The sequence below is a fragment of the Panthera tigris genome, chromosome C1 (genome assembly GCF_018350195.1).
Source record: "Panthera tigris isolate Pti1 chromosome C1, P.tigris_Pti1_mat1.1, whole genome shotgun sequence".
NCBI lineage: Eukaryota > Metazoa > Chordata > Mammalia > Carnivora > Felidae > Panthera > Panthera tigris.
Genome location: NC_056667.1, coordinates 50,276,970 through 50,299,750, shown reverse-complemented (window position 1 = coordinate 50,299,750; position 22,781 = coordinate 50,276,970). Strand labels below are relative to the sequence as shown.

Below are 22,781 nucleotides of genomic sequence, written 5' to 3'. Positions count from 1 at the left end.
AATGAAGCTGTATTTTCTTTTTTTTTTCTTTTCTGATTTTATTTAAGAAATCTCTATACCCAACCTGTGGCTCATACTCATGACCCCAAGGTCAAGAGTTGCATGTTCCTTCAACTGAGCCAGCCAGGTGCCCTAAAGCTGTTGTCTTCTAAAAAGGCATCCCCTCTAAACATTAAAAAAAATTTTTTTTTAATGTTTATTTATTTCTGAGAGAGAGAGAGAGAGAGAGAGAGAGAGAGAGAGAGAGTCAGAGTATGAATTGGGGAGGTGCAGAGAGAGAGAGGGAGACACGGAATCTGAAACAGGCTCCAGATTCTGAGCTGTCAGCACAGAGCCCAATGCGGGGCTTGAACTCACGAATCATGAGATCATGACCTGAGGCGAAGTTGGATGCTTAACCGACTGAGCCACCCAGGCGCCCCTGGCATCCCCTCTAAACTTTAACCAAAATAAATTCTTTTTACCAAATATTATATTAGAACATATAATTTTATGAGGGTGGGGAAGGAATCAGAGCAAAAGAAAAAAAAATTGAGGGGGAAAAACAAAGCACCTAAGGAGAGTATGCTATTCTGAAATTAAAGTATAAAAAAAAAGGCTTTAAGAGGCCTTCAGCACGCAGTTCCATTCATCTCTGCTATACCATTTAAAAGCCAAGTGTCAGAGAAGTCAATTATATTCTGAGTTTCTAGAACCTAATATACATCAAGAAACATGTCTACTGTATGATTCTCATTGCTTCTCTATGATTATGCTCTTATAGGTTACAAAAAGTCATTCCAAAACCTTCTGCTCCTTGATGTTTAAAAATGTAGTTTAAATAATGAATACCAACAGGTTAGAAAGACCGGATATAAAAGCGTTTAATGTCTGGGATCAAAAGGGACTTTTTCTAGATAGTGGCTTCTCTCTGTGGGGATCACTCCTTTTAGATAAGGTGAGGGGTGGCATATTGGCAAAGAGAAGGCAAGTTGCTCTGGACAGAAGGCTCTGAAACTAGATGGATGGCACAGCTCAGTAGAAAGACTATCTCTAAAGGACTATGAGCGGACCTGGATTTTCATCACACCCCCAACATCACTATCCAAGTTACACACCCTCTGTCATTAATTTGTCCCAAATACGGAGTTTCTATAATGTGCCAGGCCCAAACAGAGAGGATCACTCGACTCATGGAACTTGAAGGGAAAGACAAACTAATAATCACATAAATAATCACATTTCATTGTGTTATAAAAAAAAATACAAGAATATATATTAGAATGAGGAATGAGGCAAGGTTTTCCAAAGAAGGTGAGATTAAGCTGAAATCAGCCCAAAGACAAGATATCCTTTTAGAGCTCTTCTGTAAATCAAAAGAGAAAGCATTTAAAGAATTGGGGAAATGTATGACACATAGTAGGTACTCAATAAATTGTGACTACAACTATATAGCCACTAAAATTGTGGCAATAAAAATGCAAAGGAAGCTACAAATGTGGGAGAAATTGATAATGAAGATTAACTGAGGAAGAGAGACCACAAACAGAAGTGAAGCTTCAGTCTGGAGTAAGGGCTTTATGAAAAATTGAGAATATAAGGAAAAAGGTCAGCCTTCAGGAAGAAAACACATTTTGTTTTGCACAAAAGATTTAAAATGCTAGAAGAAAAAAAGACATCATATCTTTCTGGCAGCCAACTGAAAACATGTCAGGATGTGAAAGAGGATGGCTAAAAATGAAGATTTGAAAGTCACCATGTGATAGTCAACTGAGTGACACTTCATGCCCTCAGTGATCTTAAACCTTTGTCAAGACAATCTAGTTTTTAATTCAGGTATTAAAGACAATTACCATAAAGTTAAGTTGGAAGTTCTCTACATTGGCAACTTCCCTTGGATAAATCCTGTAGGTGTGATAATAGTAGTTTTCAATAGCTAAGCATTTATGTGGATACTGTTTCTTAATTCATAATTGTTTCATAATCCTTAATTAAAATGTCAGCACTTTTTGGGGTGCCTGGGTGGCTCAGTTGGTCAAGTGTCCAACTTCGACTCAGGTCATGATGTCACGCACGGTTCATGAGTTCGAGCCCCATGTCAGGCTCTGTGCTGACAGCTCAGAGGCTGGAGCCTGCTTCGATTTCTATGTCTCCCTCTCTCTCTGCCCCTCCCCTGCTTGTGCTCTGTCTCTGTCTCTCTCTCTCTCAAAAATAAACATTAAAAAAAATAATTAAAAAAAATTTTCAGCACTTTTCATTCAATTGATGGTTAGAAGCCTTCCTATAATTAGATACCAGAATGTCATGAATTATGCTCAACTATGCAAGATAAAGGATCTATAATATAAATAGCTATTATGTACCATACTATCTATATTAGTTGTCACATCTAATTCTCACAACAATCTGTACAGTATTTTATCAAGTATTCTTTTTCTTCTTAACAATTTTATGTTGTTAAGTTCAATGGTTACTTCCATGATTCTAACCTCCATAAACTCTCAGCATCATTCCATATTTGGCTACTGAAGTTCAGGGACAGAGGCCTTCTTGAAACATATTCTTCTCTTAAACTGCCTAACTCTACAATCTCCTGGAAATGCTAGTGTGCTAGGATGTTCCTTTGCTGGCTCGTGAGGCCCATGCTGGGTTAGCTTCCTGTTGTTGTCTATACATCAGTCCTAAGTAAACTCACCAGCTCCCATGACTTAAAATACTACCTAGATCAATAGTTTTCAGAATATGGTCCCTGGATGAGGAGTATCAGCATCACTTGGGAAATAATTAGGAATGCAAATTATCAAGTCCTCCCAGATGTAAGGAATCAGAAATTGGGAGGGGGCCCAGCAGCTAGTGCTTTTAACAAGCTCTTTAGATGCTTCTGATGACTCTGAAGTTTGAAAGCCAGACTTCTAGATTAGTGTTTTCCATACTACAGGTTGCAACTTATTAAACAGTCAAGAAATAAACTGAGTTGCAAACAGCATTTTAAAAAATGAAATAGAGGGGTGCCTGGGTGGCTCAGTAGGTTAAGCAACAGACACTTGATTATGGCTCAGGTCATGATCTCACGGTTCCTGATTTTGAGCCTCACATCAGGCTCTGGGCTGACAGTACAGAGCCTGCTTGGGATTCTCTCTCTCTCTCCCTCTTTATCCGCCCCTCCCCTGCTCATGCTCCCTCTCTCTCTCTCTAAATAGATAAACTTAAAAAAAAAAAAAAAGAAAAATAATAAAGTTCTTCATATGTTATAAAGGTAAGTAATATTTTGTGAAACTTTTATTTCAATTATATATGCATGTAAGTGTGTGTGTGTGTGTGTGTGTGTGTGGGCACATCTATACCCGATTGTTAAGTAAGATATAGGTTACCATGGATCACAGTCTGATTAAAACTCAGATCTATAGGATTATATGAGCTCTTTGTATGTCTGGCTCCTTCTTGTCACTTTGGTCTTATCTTGGCCGTTGTTTCCTATTCTACTTAATGTTGACTCCTGCAAAGCATTTATTCTCACTACTTTGTTTTATTTTAGTTATTCAGACTATTTATCAATATTTAATCTATCTCATTGTTTATAATCTTTCTCTCCTACTAGAATATAAGCCAATGAGAGAGATCTTGTTCCTCTGTCATGTTCCCAACACCTAGAACAATCTCTGCCCACCTATAATATCCACTCAAAAATGAAGTTTATAAAGAAGTAATTACCAAAGATCACCTAAGTTAGATTGTAACTACACTTTAAAATCCTATGTGTCTCATGTCTGTGACCTAATACAATCACCACTTTCTAGTGGGCCTAAGGCTTGGATTCCAGCCATCCACTTCATAGTCCTGGACCATGGGAAAGTCAGAAAATCATACTTTCACAACCGTTAAAAAGAAATGCTTAGATTTGGGACAGTAAGAATCTGATAAAACAGTGAACCAATCTACTTTTAGTTTTGGATGGATGAGCAGAGTAGTCATTTAATAAGAGTTAAGGAACAAAGAAAAAAAGCCATGGGATCCACTTCACAAAGAAATATAAGAAGCTAGAGGGTTTAGGCTCACCTATATTTAAAATGTGAACCATCTAATACCCCATATGGTTCAAACCCTTCTGAAGAAAGGGAAAAGTATGCTGGGAAAATAAAATTAGGGAGCAAAACAAATGGAAAGTCATATTCACAGCCTAAATATATTTGCTGGAGAATCTGTGAAACGTTACAGTTGGATGACTTAACAATTAGAAGTTTTTTCTGCATTCAGTGTAAAATGGCGTTTCCTGAACCCCACTAATATGTGAATGTGTTTGTGCACATGTATGAAAAACATGTATGCCAACTTGGAACTTTGGGGAGGGTGCTACTGTCTTATGGCATCAAAGCCATATTTACTGGATAATCTTAACCACTTTGTACCTACTTCTGCTATACTAAATGAGATTTAAGTAACAGGAAGTATAGATGATAATACAGGCTCTGGAATCAGAGAGTCTGGGTTCAAATTCCATTTCCACTACTTACTAGCTGTGTAACTTTGGAACACATTCCTTAATTTTTCTGAGCCTCAGTTTCTTTATTTGTATAATTAGAGACCTCACAGGTTAGTTGTTAGACGTCAACTGAGCTAATAATAGATAAAGGCCTGACATATGGACACCAGAGTGTTTACTTGATATCACATCCTTATACTAAGCTCTTTAAATGCTTTTCTCCTCAGGTTATAACTACGCTGTGAGGAAGGTTATCATAAGACATCCCTTCCCCCACTTATAGATGAGCAAGTGTGAGCCATGAAGGAGTTAATTCACTTGTCCCTGAATTCACAAATAGAACTAGGATTAGAACATTGTCTTTATCACATGCCTAAACCAGATTTCCTAACTATGCAAATATGGGCATTCTAGCATCCTGGAAATTATGAATAACCAACAAGTATCTCCACTCTGCTGCAGCTGTCCTAACACCTATATCAGAACAAGGGATTATGGTACACATGTGCATACACATATCAATCATATCCATCAGTGTAACTCTCCAGAAGAGGTTGAGAACCAAAACACTACAGCACACTTGTCATATTTTGTTCCAATGCCTTTGTACACTCCCTTCCAAGTTGGTGACCCCAATAAAACTATTTATTTCATAACAGACTCAATACCGTTAGTAAAAAGCAGCTGGCTTTTAACAAAGATTTGTGGAATAAATGAAGAAAATGCTGCACGAGAAAGGGCTCTTTAAAACCACGAAGTGCAAATCAAGTTTTTATAAAGCCAACTAAATGATTATAAACATATCTATTTATATTTTAATCCACACACTTATTACAGTATTTGGGAAAATACCGTTATAAAATCAACTTAACAATAATTATTAGTAAGAGCTATAATACTTGTTGAAATTTCACTGTTTGACAAGCCAAAGGCTTTATCACCTTATTTTAATCCTCACCCCCAACCCTGGGAAGTAAGAACCATGATTTTTATACAAGAGGGCATGCTGAAGGTCATACACTAAGAAGTCCTGCAGTCAGAATTTTAACTCTTTCGATTTCTCTATCAAACTCCTTTTTTAAATCGTGGAAGGAACAAGGTTATTTTTAAAAGAACATATATAAATACGTATTTCACAAACCATAAAATTCACCCATTTAAATACATAATCCTGTGGGTTTTACTAAATTCACAAAATGTGCAACCATCATCACAATCTAATTTTAGGGTATTTTCATCACCCTCCCCAAAGGAAATTCCATGTACAATAGCAATCAGATCTAACTGTATATACTTTACATGCATAAAAGAAATGCAAATTCTTTTAAATAAAGCCTCCATTAAATACATGTATGAATGTATATTTGATACAGCTAATGCAAAGAAAATCATGAAAGGAATTCTAAAGGAGAATATGACTCCAGCCTTCTGTAATTTTGCATTAGCAACATCACCATCGGTTTGAATACAGAAAGTCATCAAGAGCTGGCATCCACACCCAACTCTGCTTATTGTGGGTCAAAGTGCAAGTTAAAGGACTTCTTAGCATTTTTCCGTTCCAACCAAATAGTAACAGTAGGAGGAAATGTAGATAAAATACTGTATAACCCGTTGCCTTTGACATTCACTCTACTATTAGTATTAAAGGAGGAAAGTTTAGTAAATTAAGTGAAAAATTAAGGAGACGTAAATTTTCTTTTTCAGCATGATATGCTAATACACATTTTCTAAGAACCCACAGAATGGCATTGATAACTGACAACCATCATGAAAGCACAATTTAATAAATTCTGCATTCACTGCAAAGAATGAAAAGGAACTCACTGTCGGTAAATGCATATTCTTCATTTTCGTCACTGTCATCAGACGGAGCTTTATAAGGAGGTGGAAGTTTCATTGGAGGTGGAGCGGTTCCTGGTCTCTGAAAATGCAAAATTTGAGAGAAAGGTTAATTGCCTTTGCACAGTCCTCTTCCTCAATGACAAACAGGATAAGAAGATAATCTAAATATTTTGACTGTATCCAATTTCAGTCACATAAGAAGGGCTGTGAAACAAATACAATTTGTCTTCTTATATTTATGTTATTATGTAAGTGACCCTGTGATATAAACATACTACTATAGAAAAATAGGAATTCAAAAGCAACATTTAAGACGGTTGACCTGCCCAGAAGAATACATTCCTTTCCCCAGTGAGAATGCCAATTATATATATTTTATTTACAGTTATTAACCAAATAATTCAAATGAAAGACATTGCAAAATCAATGTAAAAACTATCCACTATATTAATTCTATAACTATTTAAACTGTTTACTCAATTGCAGAAGACACAGATCTCATTCTTATATAGTTGAAATGAAATACCAAGATTTTCTAACTGTAAAAATATTCATCTGTAATTTGCAGATAGTCAACATACACATTTTAAGGTTTTAAAAAACAAATCTTTATGATGAATACTTTTTTGTATTTCTGTAGACGTATTCTTTAAATTTAGCCACCAAATGATACAGCATATAAATATCTGCCTCAGACTTAAAGTAGAACAGAACTCTACGGTCAGATTACCTTCACAGAATGTAGACATTTTCTTGAACGCTGGGAAAAATAAAACATGCTAAAGTTTACGGAGAGATCCAAGCTGCTAAAAAGAATAGGAGCTGATAGATCCAAGCACTCCACAAATATCAAAATAACTAGATTAAGATTTGTTTGCTACAGGGTTTCAATAGAGTACATTCAATTATGCTTTATATGACAAAACCACTAATGGCAGGATACAATCCAGTAAATGTCCATTACAGAAAGCAGGCCTGTAATAAATTCCTCCAAAGCAGAAGACATTACCTGAGATCCACAAAGAAAAACACACACCCAAATTTATTTAAGATTAAGCAACAAAAGAATACAAAAGTGTGATCATGCTACGTCTTTATTCTTGCTTGAAAAAACTTAAAAGTGGGTTAACTGAAGAGTCAAGAAGTAAACCTTTTCCTCTGAACCAGATCATTCTAGGTCTAAGACAATACTTGGGACAAGGACAGACAGCTTTTAATATTAAGAGATATGAACTCTTTAATGCCATTTAAAAAACATATTTAAGAGGAAACTGTTACACCACTGATTTTATTAAAATTAACTTCTACCAACACTTTTTTAATTTATTTTTTAAATTTACATCCAAGTTAGTTAGCATACAGTGCAACAATGATTTCAGGAGATTCTTTAATGCCCCCTTACCATTTAGCCCCCCCCAATCGCCCGTCCCACAACTCCTCCACTAACATTCTGTTTGTTCTCCATATTTAAGAGTCTCTTATGTTTTGTCCATCCTCCCTGTTTTTATATTATTTTTGCTTCCCTTCCCTTATGTTCACCTGTTTTATATCTAAAAGTCCTCATATGAGTGAAGTCCTATGATATTTGTCTTTCTCTGACTAATTTCGCTTAGCATAATACCCTCTAGTTCCATCCATGTAGTACCAACACTCAGAATATAGGATAAGCATGTCCTGGTCACCCTATCGTTTGATTGTGGGTTGCCAGATACCTGGGGCGTATTTCTACTGCTCATAAGGGAAGGTTGTAGGGAGGGCCAGGCTCTCTTGGTGGCAATGAAGGATGGAGCAAGGGACATACAAGGAGGCCAGGTGAATATAATCTCCATGAGAGCAGAGAATAGTAGTGTGGTATCCTTAGTTTCAAGAACAGTGCCTGGTATAAAGCGGGCCTCCCAACACTATAGTCCGAATGAGCAAATAACTGCTTGCCAGTCATGCTGCTTAGGTCTAACATATTAACTTCTAGAAAAATGACAGTAATGGAAAAGGTTCTTGTCCAATAGCATTGCATAGTAATTTTGTCTGGTAGAGATGCAAATTATTTTAGTCCTGTAAAAAGGATAACTCCAAAGGTTATAGCTTTATTGCCATGTCAAGATGTTAACCAGTTTTGTATCTAAATTTGACTCTTACTCATGCATTCTCTGAACAACTAATACTTCACTCTCTCCAATTCTCTCAGAACCAGGCTATCTTGGTGGTTCCCTCCTTAATGAGGTAAGTAAATAACTGGCCCTTGTACATATTACATAATTTCATAGGTCACTTGGGCTGTGAATTATTTCCCATTAGCAGGAGTAGTAAATGGAGTTTGGGTTTTACAGTCTGACAATTTAGTGGTATTTGAGGACTCATTATATATTGGTTCTACGGGGATCCATTCTCTAGGTTGAGAGACAATTGAAAATAGGTTGTTAGTCCTTATTTCCCTGTTGGTGTTTTTGTACAATAACAGGTCTTGAGTCCACTGGAAAGAAAAGCTTTCTGACATGAAGACCAGTGGGTATGTACATTTCTATCTACATTTGTCCTATGGCTCAAGCTATAGGGTAGAAGCCGAAAAATCTCTGCGTATCTGAAAGTGAGAAAAGCCCCTATCCTCTCATTGTGAGAAATATTTTCCTACCTTCAGAGGGTGCTAATAAATTAGAAAAAAAAAAAATCTCTTTCTGATTGGTTTATAGAGACTAATAAGCATTATTTAAATCTAATATTCCCAGTTTTCCAGAAAATAGTAAAACTAACCTCACATGACCTTAGATGTGTCAGCCTTTTAACTGAAAACCAAAATACCTTTCCATAGAAACCACGAACTCAGAGGCATTTTAATATAACAATTCAGATTCACAAAATCAAAGTGATCTGGTGAATTTAGAAACAGCTATACTTTCTCCCTAATATCCTTGATCTTACTGATGTGGAGTATAAAGCAAAATAAGACTAAAAACATTTATACCAATGTTGCATGATCCCCACATGTCTACATGCCACGTATGCATACATATAATATATAAAAGAATATCACAAATATTTACACATCGCAGAGTATTGTCAGCCAATTCTAAGACCTAGCACAATGTGGAGTATAGTGATAGAAAACTGTATCACCTGTTACTGTTAAGAATAATCAAAGAGCACATCTTGTAACACTCTAAGTGCCACCAGGAGGGTCACAAAAGATCATTCTGATCTTTGCAAAAACCTTCATGAGGTTCTCCTTAGCCCCAGACTCGAGCAAGTCCAGATTTCTCACTTGAAATAGATGTGAGTCTTAACATCAACCTTATGAAGGAATAATTTACATACAATAAAATGTACTCATGGGGTGCCTGGGTAGCTCAGTTGGTTAAGCTTTCGATTTTGGGTCAGGTCATGATCTTGCGGTCCCTAAGTTCAAGCCCTGTGTTGGGCTCTGTGCTGATAGCTCAGAGCCTGGAGCCTGCTTCAGATTCTGTGTCTCCCTCTCTCTCTGCCTCTCCCCCAGCTCATACTCTGTCTCATTCTCTCTCAAAAATAAATAAATGTTAAAAAAAATTTTTTTTAATGTACTCAGTTTACGTACTTACTTGGTATAGATACATTTTTATAAGTTTAACATGACTGTATTTTTTTTTAATGTTTATTTACTTTTGAGAGGGCCAGAGAGAGAGAGAGACAGAGACAGAGCGAGAGCAGGGGAAGGGCAGAGAGAGAGGGAGACACAGAATCTGAAGCAGACTCCAGGCTCTGAGCTGTCAGCACAGAGCCCGACATGGGGCTCAAACCCACAAACCATGAGATCATGACCTGAGTTGAAGTCAGACACTCAACTGACTAAGCCTCCCAGACGCCCCTAACATGACTGTATTTTTAAGGACTATTATGTTTGGTTGGACACAATATTTGCATTTGGGTAGTACATAAAAAGAAAATAAAGAGAACAACAGGAGACCACTTCTCTGTGAAAGAACATCTCCTACTTGTATCAGCATCCATGACTCCTTTAGAAAAAGAGTATATGAAGTAACACTGAAGCAAGTTTTAGAAGGAAAATGCCAAGGAGTTACAAGCATATAGTGAGTATTAGTATGTCTATGAATCCTGATCTGTCATTTCACACTCCGTGATGAAAAGCAGCCAAAATTTAGATTTCTAGCCTACACCTTTCCTAGTATTTGGTTTCAGGTGACATTTATTGTCTCTTTTAAGGTTGTAATTCTAGAGAATAAGCACTGCTTTTGTATTGAGGAAACAATGCATAAAAGGAATTTTATTTTACCTTATTTTATGAGAGAGTGTGAGCAGGGGAGAGGGGAAGAGGGAGGGAGGGAGGGAGGGAGGGAGGGAGAGGGGGAGGTAGAGAATTTCAAGCAGGTTCCACTCTTAGCATGGAGCCCAACGCAGGCCTCAATCCCATGGCTTAAGGACCATGACCTGAGCGGAAACCAAGAGTCGGATGCTCAAACGACTAAGCCACCCAGATGCCCCTAAAAGGAATTACTTCTAATGATGACAATTTTAAAGGAGATTTATTTTATTTTATTTTATTTTATTTTATTTTATTTTATTTTATTTTATTTCATTTTATTTTATTTTATTTATACAAAATTTATTGTCAAATTAGTTTCCATACAACACCCAGTGCTCATCCCAAAAGATGCCCTCTTCAATGCCCATCACCTACCTAAAGGAGATTTTTAAAGAGATAATATAATTTGTAATCATCTGACCTCCCAACTTTGGGAAGTCTGTCTGCCTGTGCTCCCATAGTATCCCAGGCATGCTTTTTTCATCGCAATTGTACTTTTGGTTATTTCACTATGTGTCACATTCATCTGTGCACCTCTTGGAGTAAAGGTGCTTTGTTATTTTAGAATGTAGTATAGTGCTTGGCATGTAAACTATAATTTCAGATAAGAGACATGGTAAGGTACATCCTGTAACCACTGAAACATCATCCCGTAAGGGGAGATGCTGATACTGATCAGACTTCTCTCACTGCAAAGTTAACTCAGTGGTTAGTCATTCTCTGAACCAAAGAACTCAGCTGGACAGAACTTCACTGACTTTTGGTACTACCAAGCTCTAACTGGATTTTTTTTTTTTTTCTGAATGCAAATATCCTGGTTTCTTTGAGACTCAATTTAGTTTAATGGAACAGGCCAAAGTTGGTAAGAATCATATATTTATCTTTCTCTTTCCTAGGATCTTATGTGGAATTATCCTGAATCACCTAACTACCTGTTCCCCAAACCAATTAAGTTAGTAACCAGTTTATTCATATGTGTGTGGTTATTATCTGTGTCCCCACAGACTAATCCTTTCCCTGCTTCCTTTATGATTTCATCTCCCTGGACTGCTCTGCACAGTAGTAATGGGCCACACTATGGGTTTCCAGCAGACATTTGAGAATAGCTCAGATCTTTGAATCAAGATACAAATTAACAAAATTCCGACAACAGAATAGACTAAATATTCTGAGAAAACCACCTTAACCACACAAAGATGACAGATAAAATTTCAAAAATGTGTTTTTGCAACATATGACTGAAGCCAGAAACGACCATAAATCCCAAATCAGAAGGTCAAGTGGTGCACAAGAAGGTGGCACTTGCCCAGAGGGCATGTGCCAATTCTTGGTGACGTAAAGCCAGAGATTTTTTATTTTGTTTTTATTCATTCAACAAGTATGTACGTACTCTGTGTCTGTTAGGCACCAGGCAGTGTTTTGGGCAATGGGATAGGGCAATATTGAGATAGATGAGCTCCCTGTCTTCATGGAGTTTCTTTTCCAGCCCCCTTCCAATGCCACATTTTGTGGGTCTTCATGTCTTGTCCCCAAATTCCTTTAGGTGGCAGTCACTAAACTCTATATTGTTTGCCTTGCCCCAGCTAGAATGTAAGCTCCCAGAAGGGCAGGGACTTTTTGTCTGTCTTTAAAAACTTCACTGTGATACACTGACATAAAAAACTGCACACATTTTAAAGTATACAATTTGAATTCATCATCACAATCATGATAATGAATATAACCATCAATCCCAAAAGTTTCTCCATGCTTTGTCTTAATCCCTCCTTCTGGCCCCTTTCCCTGGTGCCCCATTCTCATAATCTCCTTTTTGTCAGCATTGGTTTTATATTCTAGACATTTAATCCCTTCAAATGAAGGCTATTACTTGCAAAAGGCTGAGAAAGATTTCTGCAAGTAATGACCTGGATTCCTCCACATAATATTTCTAGAAGCAAAAACTATGGTCTTCCAGAATCTACATATTATCTGTGTCTACCAAAAGGTGCCAAAATCAAACTAGAATCCTGAACACACAGCATATGCTGATAACCTGACTATAATCTATGTGATTAAAATCTGAATTCAAAGAAGGTAACCAACCAGGTTAAAACAATTCTATAATTTGGTAAGGGAACTATGCTACTTTTTCTTATCCTTTTCAAGAACCCTTCCTCCCAAATCCTTAAGGATCCTTGAATGATCCCCACATACATGTCTATAAATAAATGTTCAAACTCAGTTATAGCTTTTTTTTTTTTTTTTAACAGGGTGAAACCTGCAATGAGTGAAGTTAAAGACAAATCGAACCAACAAACCAAAATCTTGACTACAGAAGATAGTTGGGATATTTCCTGACCCTGGCCTTAAGTTGATGTAGAAGGAAAAAAAAGAAAAAGAAAAAGAAAATAGGAAAACGGTGTTCCCTGAGAATTTCTTACAAGCCCAGACTCACTCAGGCTAGAGACCTGAATTTATTCTGTATGTGGCTGAAAAAATTTAAAGCCAAAAACCAGGCAAATACAAAAAGAGAGCTGGACCAGACTCAGTGATATTAGATGAAATATATGTTATAGCATTATTATATAATGCCACATAGAGTAAAGGTATAAAAATTTAAAATATGTACACACCTAATAAATGAACTTTAAAAGATACTAAATAAAAACCATATAAGGGGTGCCTGGGTGTCTCAGTCGGTTGAGTGTCTGACTTCAGCTCAGGTCACGAGCTCACAGTTTGTGAGTTCCAGCCCCGTGTTGGGCTCTGTGCTGACAGCTCAGAGCCTGGAGTCTGCTTCAGATTCTGTGTCTCCCTCTCTCTCTGCCCCTCAATTGCTTGCTCGCTTGCTCTTTCCCTCTCTCTCTCTCTGTCTCTCAAAAATAAATAAAATGTTAAAACATTTTTTTTAAAGTAAAAACTTAAAAAAACATACAACAAATAGACTGATTTTACTATCAAATGGGAGATTGTTAGATTGCCCTGACCCCCTTCCAAAATACATCAGTAAGTACAACGAATATCTGAGTAACTTAACTAACTACTTTGCCCTAGTGACTTTGTATATAAACCCATACCCAATAACTATTAATGCTAGGGGTGCCTGGCTGGCTCAGTCACTGCAGCATGTACTCTTGATCTTGGGGTTATGAGTTTGAGCCCCACTATGGGTGTAGAGAATACTTAAAAATAAAATCTTAAATTCTCTTATCCTATTCTTTTATGTTTATTTATTCATTTTGTGAGAGAGAGAAAGTGAGCACACCCATGGGGAAGGAAGGGGCAGAGAGAGAGAGGGAGAGAATCCCAAGCAGGCTCTGGGCTTTCAGCACAGAGCCCAATGCAGGGCTCGATCTCCCCAACTGTGAGATTATGACCTGAGCTGAAATCAAGAGCCGGACACTTAACTTAGCCACCCAGGCACCCCTTATCCTATCATTTTAATCACAAATATACATTTATGATAAACAGAAAATGTGATAGGCCATAAGAAGTCTCAGCTAATGCAAAAGAGTATTACATAGGAGCACCTGGATGTCTGACTCTTGATTTTGGCTCAGGTCATGATCTCACGATTCCACAGTTCGAGCCCTACCATCAGGCTCCGTGCTTAGAGCCTGCTTGGGTGTCTCTCTCTCTCTCTCTCTCTCTCTCTCTCTCTCTCTCTCTCTCTCTCTCTCTCTCTCTGCCCCTACCCTGCTTGCACTCTCTTTCTCTCTCTCTTTACTTTCTCTCTCTCTCTCTCTCAGAAATACACTTTTTTTTTTTTTAAAGAGAGAGATAAAAAAAGGAACACAGCTGCTTCCATTAAAAAAAAAAAAAAAGAGTATTGGGGTGCCTGGGTGGCTCAGTCGCTTAAGCATCTGGCTTCAGCTCAGGTCATGATCTCACAGTCCATGAGTTTGAGCCCCAAGTCGGGCTCTATGCTGGCAGCTCAGAGCCTAGAGCCTGCTTCAGATTCTGTGTCTCCTTCCCTCTCTGCCCCTCCCCTGCTCATGCTCTCTCTCAATCTCAAAAATAAATTAAAACATTTAAAAAAAATTTTTTTAAAAGAGTATTATATAAACCACAATCTCTGATTATAACTGAAATCCATGAGAAAATAAAAGGTTTTTAAAAATAGTCATATGGAAATTTAAAAATACATTTCTAAGTAAGTTTGGGTAAAAAAGACATGAAACGGGGACTTAAAAAAAAAAAACAACAAACCTAACTACTGAACAACAGAAATTCAACCTAAAATCTCGGAATGTAAAGAGGGACTTGTCTTAAATGATTATTAAAAAAAAAAAAGGCTCAAAATTAATAATCTCTATAACTCTCTAAAGATTACAGTGGGGAGTGGGGGGAGTAGAAGAATAAAAGCAAACAAAGTAAGGCAGTATAAAGATGAGAACAAAATTAAGCAGAATAAAGATAAACAGAGATGACTAACGCAGTTCAAAAATTAATACTTTAAATAGAGGAATTATAGGTGTGCCTGGGTGGCTCAGTCGATTAGGCGTCTGACTCTTGATTTCAGCTCAGGTCACAATCTCACTATTTGTGAGATCGAGCCTCACCTTGGGCTGTGTGCTACAGTGTGACCTGCTTGGGATTCTCTCTCTCTGCCCTTCCCCTGCTTGTGCTCTCTATGTCAAATAAATAAACTTCAAAATACATACAAATATACATACGTACATAAACACCTACATAAAGGAATTACACATTTGAAACAAAGGTAATGTCAACCATTACCTCAATAAAATTTTTTTAAGATAAATTAAATGAAAATTATCTTCAAAATTAATCAAGAAAGAAGTAAAAAATTAAACTATATTCACAATGAAAAAGAACTATGGATAGAACATATATAGTTCAAGCTAAGAGAATACATAAACAACTTTATACCAAAAAATGTAAAAATTAAGTGATATCAGTATTCCCAAAAAAGAGCCAGTAACCCAAACTGACTCTAGAATAGAAAATGTGAATAGTTCCATAACTATTAAAGAACTGAATCAATATTTTAGATTTTCTCACATAGAAAAACACAGGCCCAGGGGTGCCTGGGTGGCTCAGCTGGTTAAGTGTCTGACTTTGGCTCAAGTCATGATCTCACAGCTCATGGGTTTGAGCCCTACATTGGACTCTGTGCTGACAGCTCAGAGCCTGGAGCCTGCTTCAGATTCTGTGCCTCCCTCTCTATCACTCTATGTCTCTCTCTCTCCCAAAAATAAGTAAAACATTTTAAAAATTTAAAAAAAAAAGAAAGAAAACACAGGCCCAAACTGGCTTTACAGGCTAGTGTGACCAAAGATGTAAGGAATGAATAATTACCATTTTACACAGAGAACTGAAAAAGAAGAAACACGCCTACCATCCATTTTGGTAGTCTCATCTATTCAAAAGCAGATAGGATAGTACATAAATCCCTAGCCAATCTCATTCCTAACCACAGATGCAAAAATCCTAAAAGAAATAATGCCAGAAAAATTAATGTGTGAAAAAGATCATGACCAGATTAAGTTTAACTCAAGAATTCAAGATTGGTTCAACATCAAAAAAATCTATTAATGTAAGTTACCACAGTAAGGGATTCAAGGAGAAAAATACATTATACATACACAATTATTTATTTCAGTGAATGCAGATAATACATGTGATGAAATTCAATGCCAATGCCATTCGTGACAAAAAATTCTTAGCAAAATAAGAATGAAAGGGGATACTTCCTTAACCTGAAGGATTATTATTTTTTTTTAATTTTTTTTTTAACGTTTATTTATTTTTGGGACAGAGAGAGACAGAGCATGAACGGGGGAGGGGCAGAGAGAGAGGGAGACACAGAATCTGAAGCAGGCTCCAGGCTCTGAGCCATCAGCCCAGAGCTCGACACGGGGCTCGAACTCACGGACCGCGAGTTCGTGACCTGAGCTGAAGTCGGACACTTAACCGACTGAGCCACCCAGGCGCCCCTTAACCTGAAGGATTATTACAAAAACTTACAGAACACATCATATTCAATGGTGAAATATTAAAAACAATTTCTTAAGAAAAAAATTTTTAAGGTTTATTTATTTTTGAGAGAGAGAGGGAGAGAGTGCAAATGGCAGAGGGGCAGAGGCAGGGAGACACAGAATCCAAAGCAGGCTCCAGACTCTGAGCTGTCAGCACAGAGTCTGACATGGGGCTCGAACCCACAAATCATAAGATCATGACCTGAGCCAAAGTCGGACACTTATCCAACTGAGCCACCCAGGCACCTTTATTAAAAGCAATTTCTTAAATATCAGGAGGAAACACAACAAAAATGTTAGCTATCATTACTTCTTTAGTAAACACAATGGAAGTTTCAGCAGATAGAATAAGAAAAAGATTGGAACAAAGGGGAAAAGAAAACTGCCTTTATCCACAGTGATTATTATTACCTATACAGAAAATCCAGAAATAAAAATTTACATAGTATTAGAATTTGAGATTCACATTCTTAAAATTACTTTATGTACACTTATGGAGGACATAAAGATACTAGAAAGCTCTACATACAATATTTAATAAGTTTATCCTTAGGTGGTGGGTTTATGGGAGATTTTATTTTTTTTGTTTCACCCTTTTGGTTTTCCCAATGTTCTTCACTGGATTATTTTATTTTATAAAAGAATAACAGTATAATGTTATAAGATGTTGAATAAATATGTAAAAATCAATTTTATGTCTATACACTAGCAACAAACAGAAAATGCAATTTAAAATATTTGAAAGCAACACAAAAAACAAAAACAAAAAAAATAAAGGCAATACGAAATCTAAGGGTATCTAGGAATAAATCAACTGAAAGATTTACAATACCTTTCTGAACTAAATTATAAAAATTCAAAGAAATAAAAGGATATACAGGAAGGTATACCATGTTAATGATTAATAAGACTAGATATCATAAAGATATAACTTCTTTACAAATTAATCTACCAATGACACAGTTCCCATCAAAATCCTCAAAGTCGTTTTTTTTTTGTGGAATTTGACAAGTTAGAGCTACAACTCATATGAAAAAGAAGGACACAAATAGGTAAGACATTTCTAAGGAAGAAGAAATATGTAAAGGAAATTGCTCTACTAGAAAACAAGATTTATTATTAGGCTTTAATAATTGAGCTAGTGCAGCATTTGTACTGGGACATACCTGGGGAACAAAGAGGAAACTCAGAAGCCGACTCCCCCTGATAACCTGAGATAGGATAGAGGTTGCACTATAAGTCAGTAGATAAAGGAGGGCCTATTTTAAAATAGTAGGATAATTAGTTATCTTGATGGGGAAAAATGAAAATTACTCCCTACCAGATACCATATTCTAAAATAAATTGTAGATCACCTAATTCTACTAAAATAGAGGCGGGAAAACAGGAATGGATGACTGGTTCTGATCGATGGTAAGGAATGTTTTCTCAGAGAGATGACCTCTGAGCTTCTCCTTGAAGGATAAAAGGAAGAACAATGTGGGAAATGGACTTCCAGGCTGAGACAACAGCAAGATCGCTGTCCCAGAAAGTCCCAAGAGTGAGAAGCATTTTCTAGGAATGGACAGACAACCAGCCCAGCTGAACAGCAAAGAAAGACAAAGATGACAATGGATGACTGGTGCTTCATCACGGTTTTGCACCTGTTTCACTACTTTTCCGGCCTTCTTCATGGCCAGAACCAGATATATTCTCAGGAAGGAAACATTATTAGTATGGTCCTTCTACCCTGATGCTAATTTAAAAACCATTCTTATTAACTGCAGCTCAGATATGCAAGAAGACACCAAAACACTTTTTAAAGGTTTGAGAGGTTCAAGTTACCTTTTCTTTTTTTTCTTCGGTGTTTTGGTCCTGGTTACTAGCAATTATGTTGGCCTTGTTATGCACAGTAGGAACAACCTAGGACCACAAAAAAAAAAAGCGGGGGAAGGAAAAGGGATAAAACATTTAAACGTCACAGTCATCATACTTATTTCTTTAAACAGTTAAAATCTTACTTAACTAAGTCTCTGACTTCATCTAAAAAGTAAAGACCTGAGAAGTAGAGTTCAAGGCCAACAATACAATTTGAAAAATACTACAAGCTAGATAACCCCAAATATTGTGTGTGTGCATGTGTGTGTGCGTGCGTGCGTGTGTGTGTGTGTGTAACATCAAAGAGCAGTAAGTTCCCAAGCTGGTGTAGATCCACAAAGTGAAGACAGAGAAGACTAAAAAAGAAAGTCATGACATCGACTGTCATCCACACATCTCAGTTTCCAAAATACATTTTAGGGGCAACCTATGTTAGTCTCTAGAACATGGGATGCACCATTTATTTGGTAGGTTTACCTTTTTCTTCACTGTACCCCAGTTCAAGTATGTTTTCTAGCACACTGTGCATACTCCATAACTATCTCAGCATCACTGTTAGCAGGAAGATGAATTATAAATCTAGTCGCAGTCCTGGATAAAAGCTCAGTGAGAGCTGGGATTTAATGATTGATCACTATTATCACTATACATAACGTTCAGGAAGAACCCATTACATGCTTGCACTCAATAAATGTTTACACATGAAACAGCTCCATTTCATAGAAACAATTCTAATTATCGATGGTGCCAACAGCATAGATTACTTTTGTACTCACTTCTTCTTATAAAACAATCCATGAAACATCTTAGGAAAATACAACAGTTTTAGTGATTTTTTTTAAACAGCTCCACGAATAACTAACACAAATAATTTTGCCATAGAATCTAATAATTAACATGAAGATTCTAAGAAAAAAATCTCCTTTCCCAGAAATGTAAAGAAACTGCCTGCCTTGGGATAATTTAAAAGCCAAAACATAACAACAACAACAACAAAAAAAAAAACCCCACCTCTGTCTGGATATAATTTAAAATTAAATTTTCTTCACCTTTACTATAGAGTCTAAAGACATAAATTAATTTTGGAATAAATGAGCAAGTCTCAGAAATGTTTCATTTAAATAAAAAACAATACTAATCACACATCAACATATATGTAATGTTTTGTATACGAACAGACACTGTGAGTGCTTAATATTTATATCTTTATTTATTTATTTATTTATTTATTTATTTATATTTTTAAATTTTTAAATTTTTAAAAATATTTTTATTTATTTTTGAGACAGAGACAGAGCATGAGCAGGGGAGAGGCAGAGAGAGAGGGAGACACAGAATCTGAAGCAGGCTCCAGGCTCTGAGCTGTCAGCACAGAGCCCGACGCCGGGCTCGAACTCACCAACCGTGAGATCATGACTTGAGCCGAAGTCAGATATTCAACGGACTGACCTACACAGGCGCCCCTATACCTCTATTTAATACACACCACAATCCAAGTCAGCGTCAAAAACTGGTGGGTCTACAGGCATGCACTTCCTGTCCTGAAGGATCTTAAAATATTTTGCCTCCCTGACAAGTCAGAATACCTATCCACACTGGACCTACTTTCTCCCATGGGAAAAACCAGCTGAAGTTGAATAGCAGAAGCTCTGGGGTGGGACACGATGTCAGCTGCCACTCGTAAGGTTTACTGTTTTTTTTTTTTTTAAATGTTTGTTTTTATTTTTGAGAGAGAGAGTGAGACAGAGTGTGAGTGGGGGAGGGCCAGAGAGAGGGAGACACAGAATCAGAAGCAGGCTCCAGGCTCTGAGCTGTCAGCACAGAGCCTGACGTGGGGCTCAAACTCATGGACAGTGAGATCATGACCTGAGCTGAAGTCGGACACCCAACCGACTGAGCCACCCAGGTGCCCCAAGGTTTACTGTTTTTTAAATAGCACAGAACTATATCTCTGTAAACATATCATTAGCAAGAACAAAAGCTCACCAGGATGACTGCATCCTCAAGCAAAGTAGAAGACTCCATATTTCTTATGAAAAAACTACATTTTTATATCATTAATATGCAAATGTACCATCAGAAAAATTTAGGTGCCATTATGAAATAACGGCATTAGGGAAGTACAAATGGAATACAGGGAAAAAGAAAACAACACATGATAATAAACTTAGTGAACTGATGGGATGACCCCCAATTTCAAACAGGTTTGTTTTGGAATGTGGAAAAATAATATGAGATGCTACGGTGAAATGTAGTTATGTTATTAAGTCGAACAAAATTACCTTGGCATAAAAACTTTCTATAGAGGAGTGCAATATAAATCACGGGTTCTGGGGCACCTGGGTGGCTCAGTCGGTTAAGCGGCCGACTTCGGCTCAGGTCATGATCTCGCGGACCGTGAGTTCGAGCCCCGCGTCAGGCTCTATGCGGACAGCTCAGAGCCTGGAGCCTGTTTCAGATTCTGTGTCTCCCTCTCTCTGACCCTCCCCTGTTCATGCTCTGTCTCTCTCTGTCTCAAAAATGAACAAACGTTACAAAAAATAAAATAAAAAATAAATTAAAAAAATAAATCATGGGTTCCGCTCTCAAATAAGCATTTGCCAAATAAATTTAATACACACATTTCTTTCTAGGATGCTGAAAATACAGTTGAGAAATTCAGGAGAAAAAGCTTAAAAAGGTCATATATTGGTGATATGCCTAACACATCCGTTAAAAGTTCAAATATAAAAAAGTAAACTACAACTCAAAGAATAAAAAAAAAAAAGCACAAATATAAACACCACTGCTCAATTCATGATGTTGATGACGATCTCCATGTAACAGGGGCACTTGAGACACAGGGTCTTTGGGGGCGTTTGGGTGATTCAGTCAGTTGGGCGTCTGACTTCAGCTCAGGTCATGATCTCATAGTTCATGGGTTCGGGCCCTGCATCAGAGTCCGTGCTGCCAGCTTGGAACCTGGATCCTGCTTCAGATTCTGTGTCTCCCTCTTTCTTTCTGCCCCTTCCCCGCTCACACTCTGTCTCTCTCAAAAATAAATAAATATTAAAAAAAAAAAATAGACGATAGGGTCTTTGATAGTCCCATTAGGAAATGACTTCTTTGGGGGTTTTGAGGAAAGTCTCAAAGTTTAATGAAAAGTGGTCAAAACTGATTAAGCATGTGGCTCTATTTTCTACTCCTGTGAGGGTCAATACTATTTGCAACAACAAATAAGCCAAAGAGAGCACCATTTTGCAAAGATATGAAACTTGATTCCTTTCATTGCCTCATTCAAACAGGAATCATTTTGTGTTGAAAAATGGAGTAAGTCATGGACATAATAATTAACACCATCACCTGAATATGTTCCCTTGTCTAGAATCAGAGACAGTTCAATGCTTGCTGAACCGAATGCACCATGTGGCAGTCTGTTGTGCCGCATTGGGGCTGAATGACTCGAGCAAGGCACAATGCAGAGAAGATCTTTTTTGAACAGTTGCAAGAAACTGCACCGTTTGTCATCTGAGTGAAAATTTCCACTTCAGCTCACCAGCAAAGGCTGGATTAAATGCTTGCTTGGCCTTTTTGGTTGACTTTATAACTTACTTAAAAGCTTTGAACATTTTTTGGGCAGGGCATTCACAAGTGGCCACATAAAGGTATAATTTGATTGGCTCATTCTAGCTCAAAACGGTTTCTTTAGAAGTGCCATTTGGCAAGGAATAATTTGGCCATTTTTCCTATTGAACTCAAGTTTCCAGAAATAAAAGTGATAGCCTCCACAACTTTCTCTTAATGTAAGAGTTAAAAAGTGGCTTCCAAAAACTTTGATTCCAAAAAAGACTTCAAAAGTGGATCCCAAAAAATTTCAAATGGTATCAGAGGGAAAAGACTTTATTCAGTTCACCTCTGTCAGTCAGTCTTGGACTAGGAGGGATCATACTGCAATGCAGTGCACCACAGCAGAGCGGTGGGGTGAGCGTGTAGCCTACTGTGTGCAGGGAGGTTCAAGTGTGGCAAAGTGTATCGATGCCCCCCCACCCCCGCCCTCAGGGCAGCCAAACATCTGTCTGTTCGGTTTGCCACCCGAATACTATTCTCTGTATGCCTTGACATACAAAAGGTTGAAAAACACTGCCTTACTTATTGAAAAGCATTTTTAGAAAACATGCAGTTTTTCTACTGTTCAAAAGTGCCTGTGTTTTGAACAGCTGTCTTCCATAAAATAAAGAAAAATAAACATTTCTTCCCGTTACAGGGCTTATGGGTGATATTTCTGCTGCATGTTACAATACAAAATACATACCCTGCCACTAACATTAGAGTTGTAATTCCATACCAAAAGAGTAATTTATTACAGAAGCAAGCG

General features: G+C 37.3%; 1 protein-coding gene across 1 annotated transcript in view; it reads right to left on the bottom strand.

Annotated features, from left to right (window-relative positions):
- The window catches only part of PATJ (PATJ crumbs cell polarity complex component), a 362,131-nt gene that overhangs the window by 195,400 nt on the left and 143,950 nt on the right, over nucleotides 1–22,781 (bottom strand). Inside the window, exons 27-28 of the mRNA XM_042997423.1 lie at nucleotides 18,395–18,472; nucleotides 6,284–6,380 (exon numbers count right to left, since the gene is read on the bottom strand). Of these exons, the coding sequence (XP_042853357.1) occupies nucleotides 6,284–6,380; nucleotides 18,395–18,472 (175 nt within the window). The remainder of the gene's footprint in view (nucleotides 1–6,283; nucleotides 6,381–18,394; nucleotides 18,473–22,781) is intronic.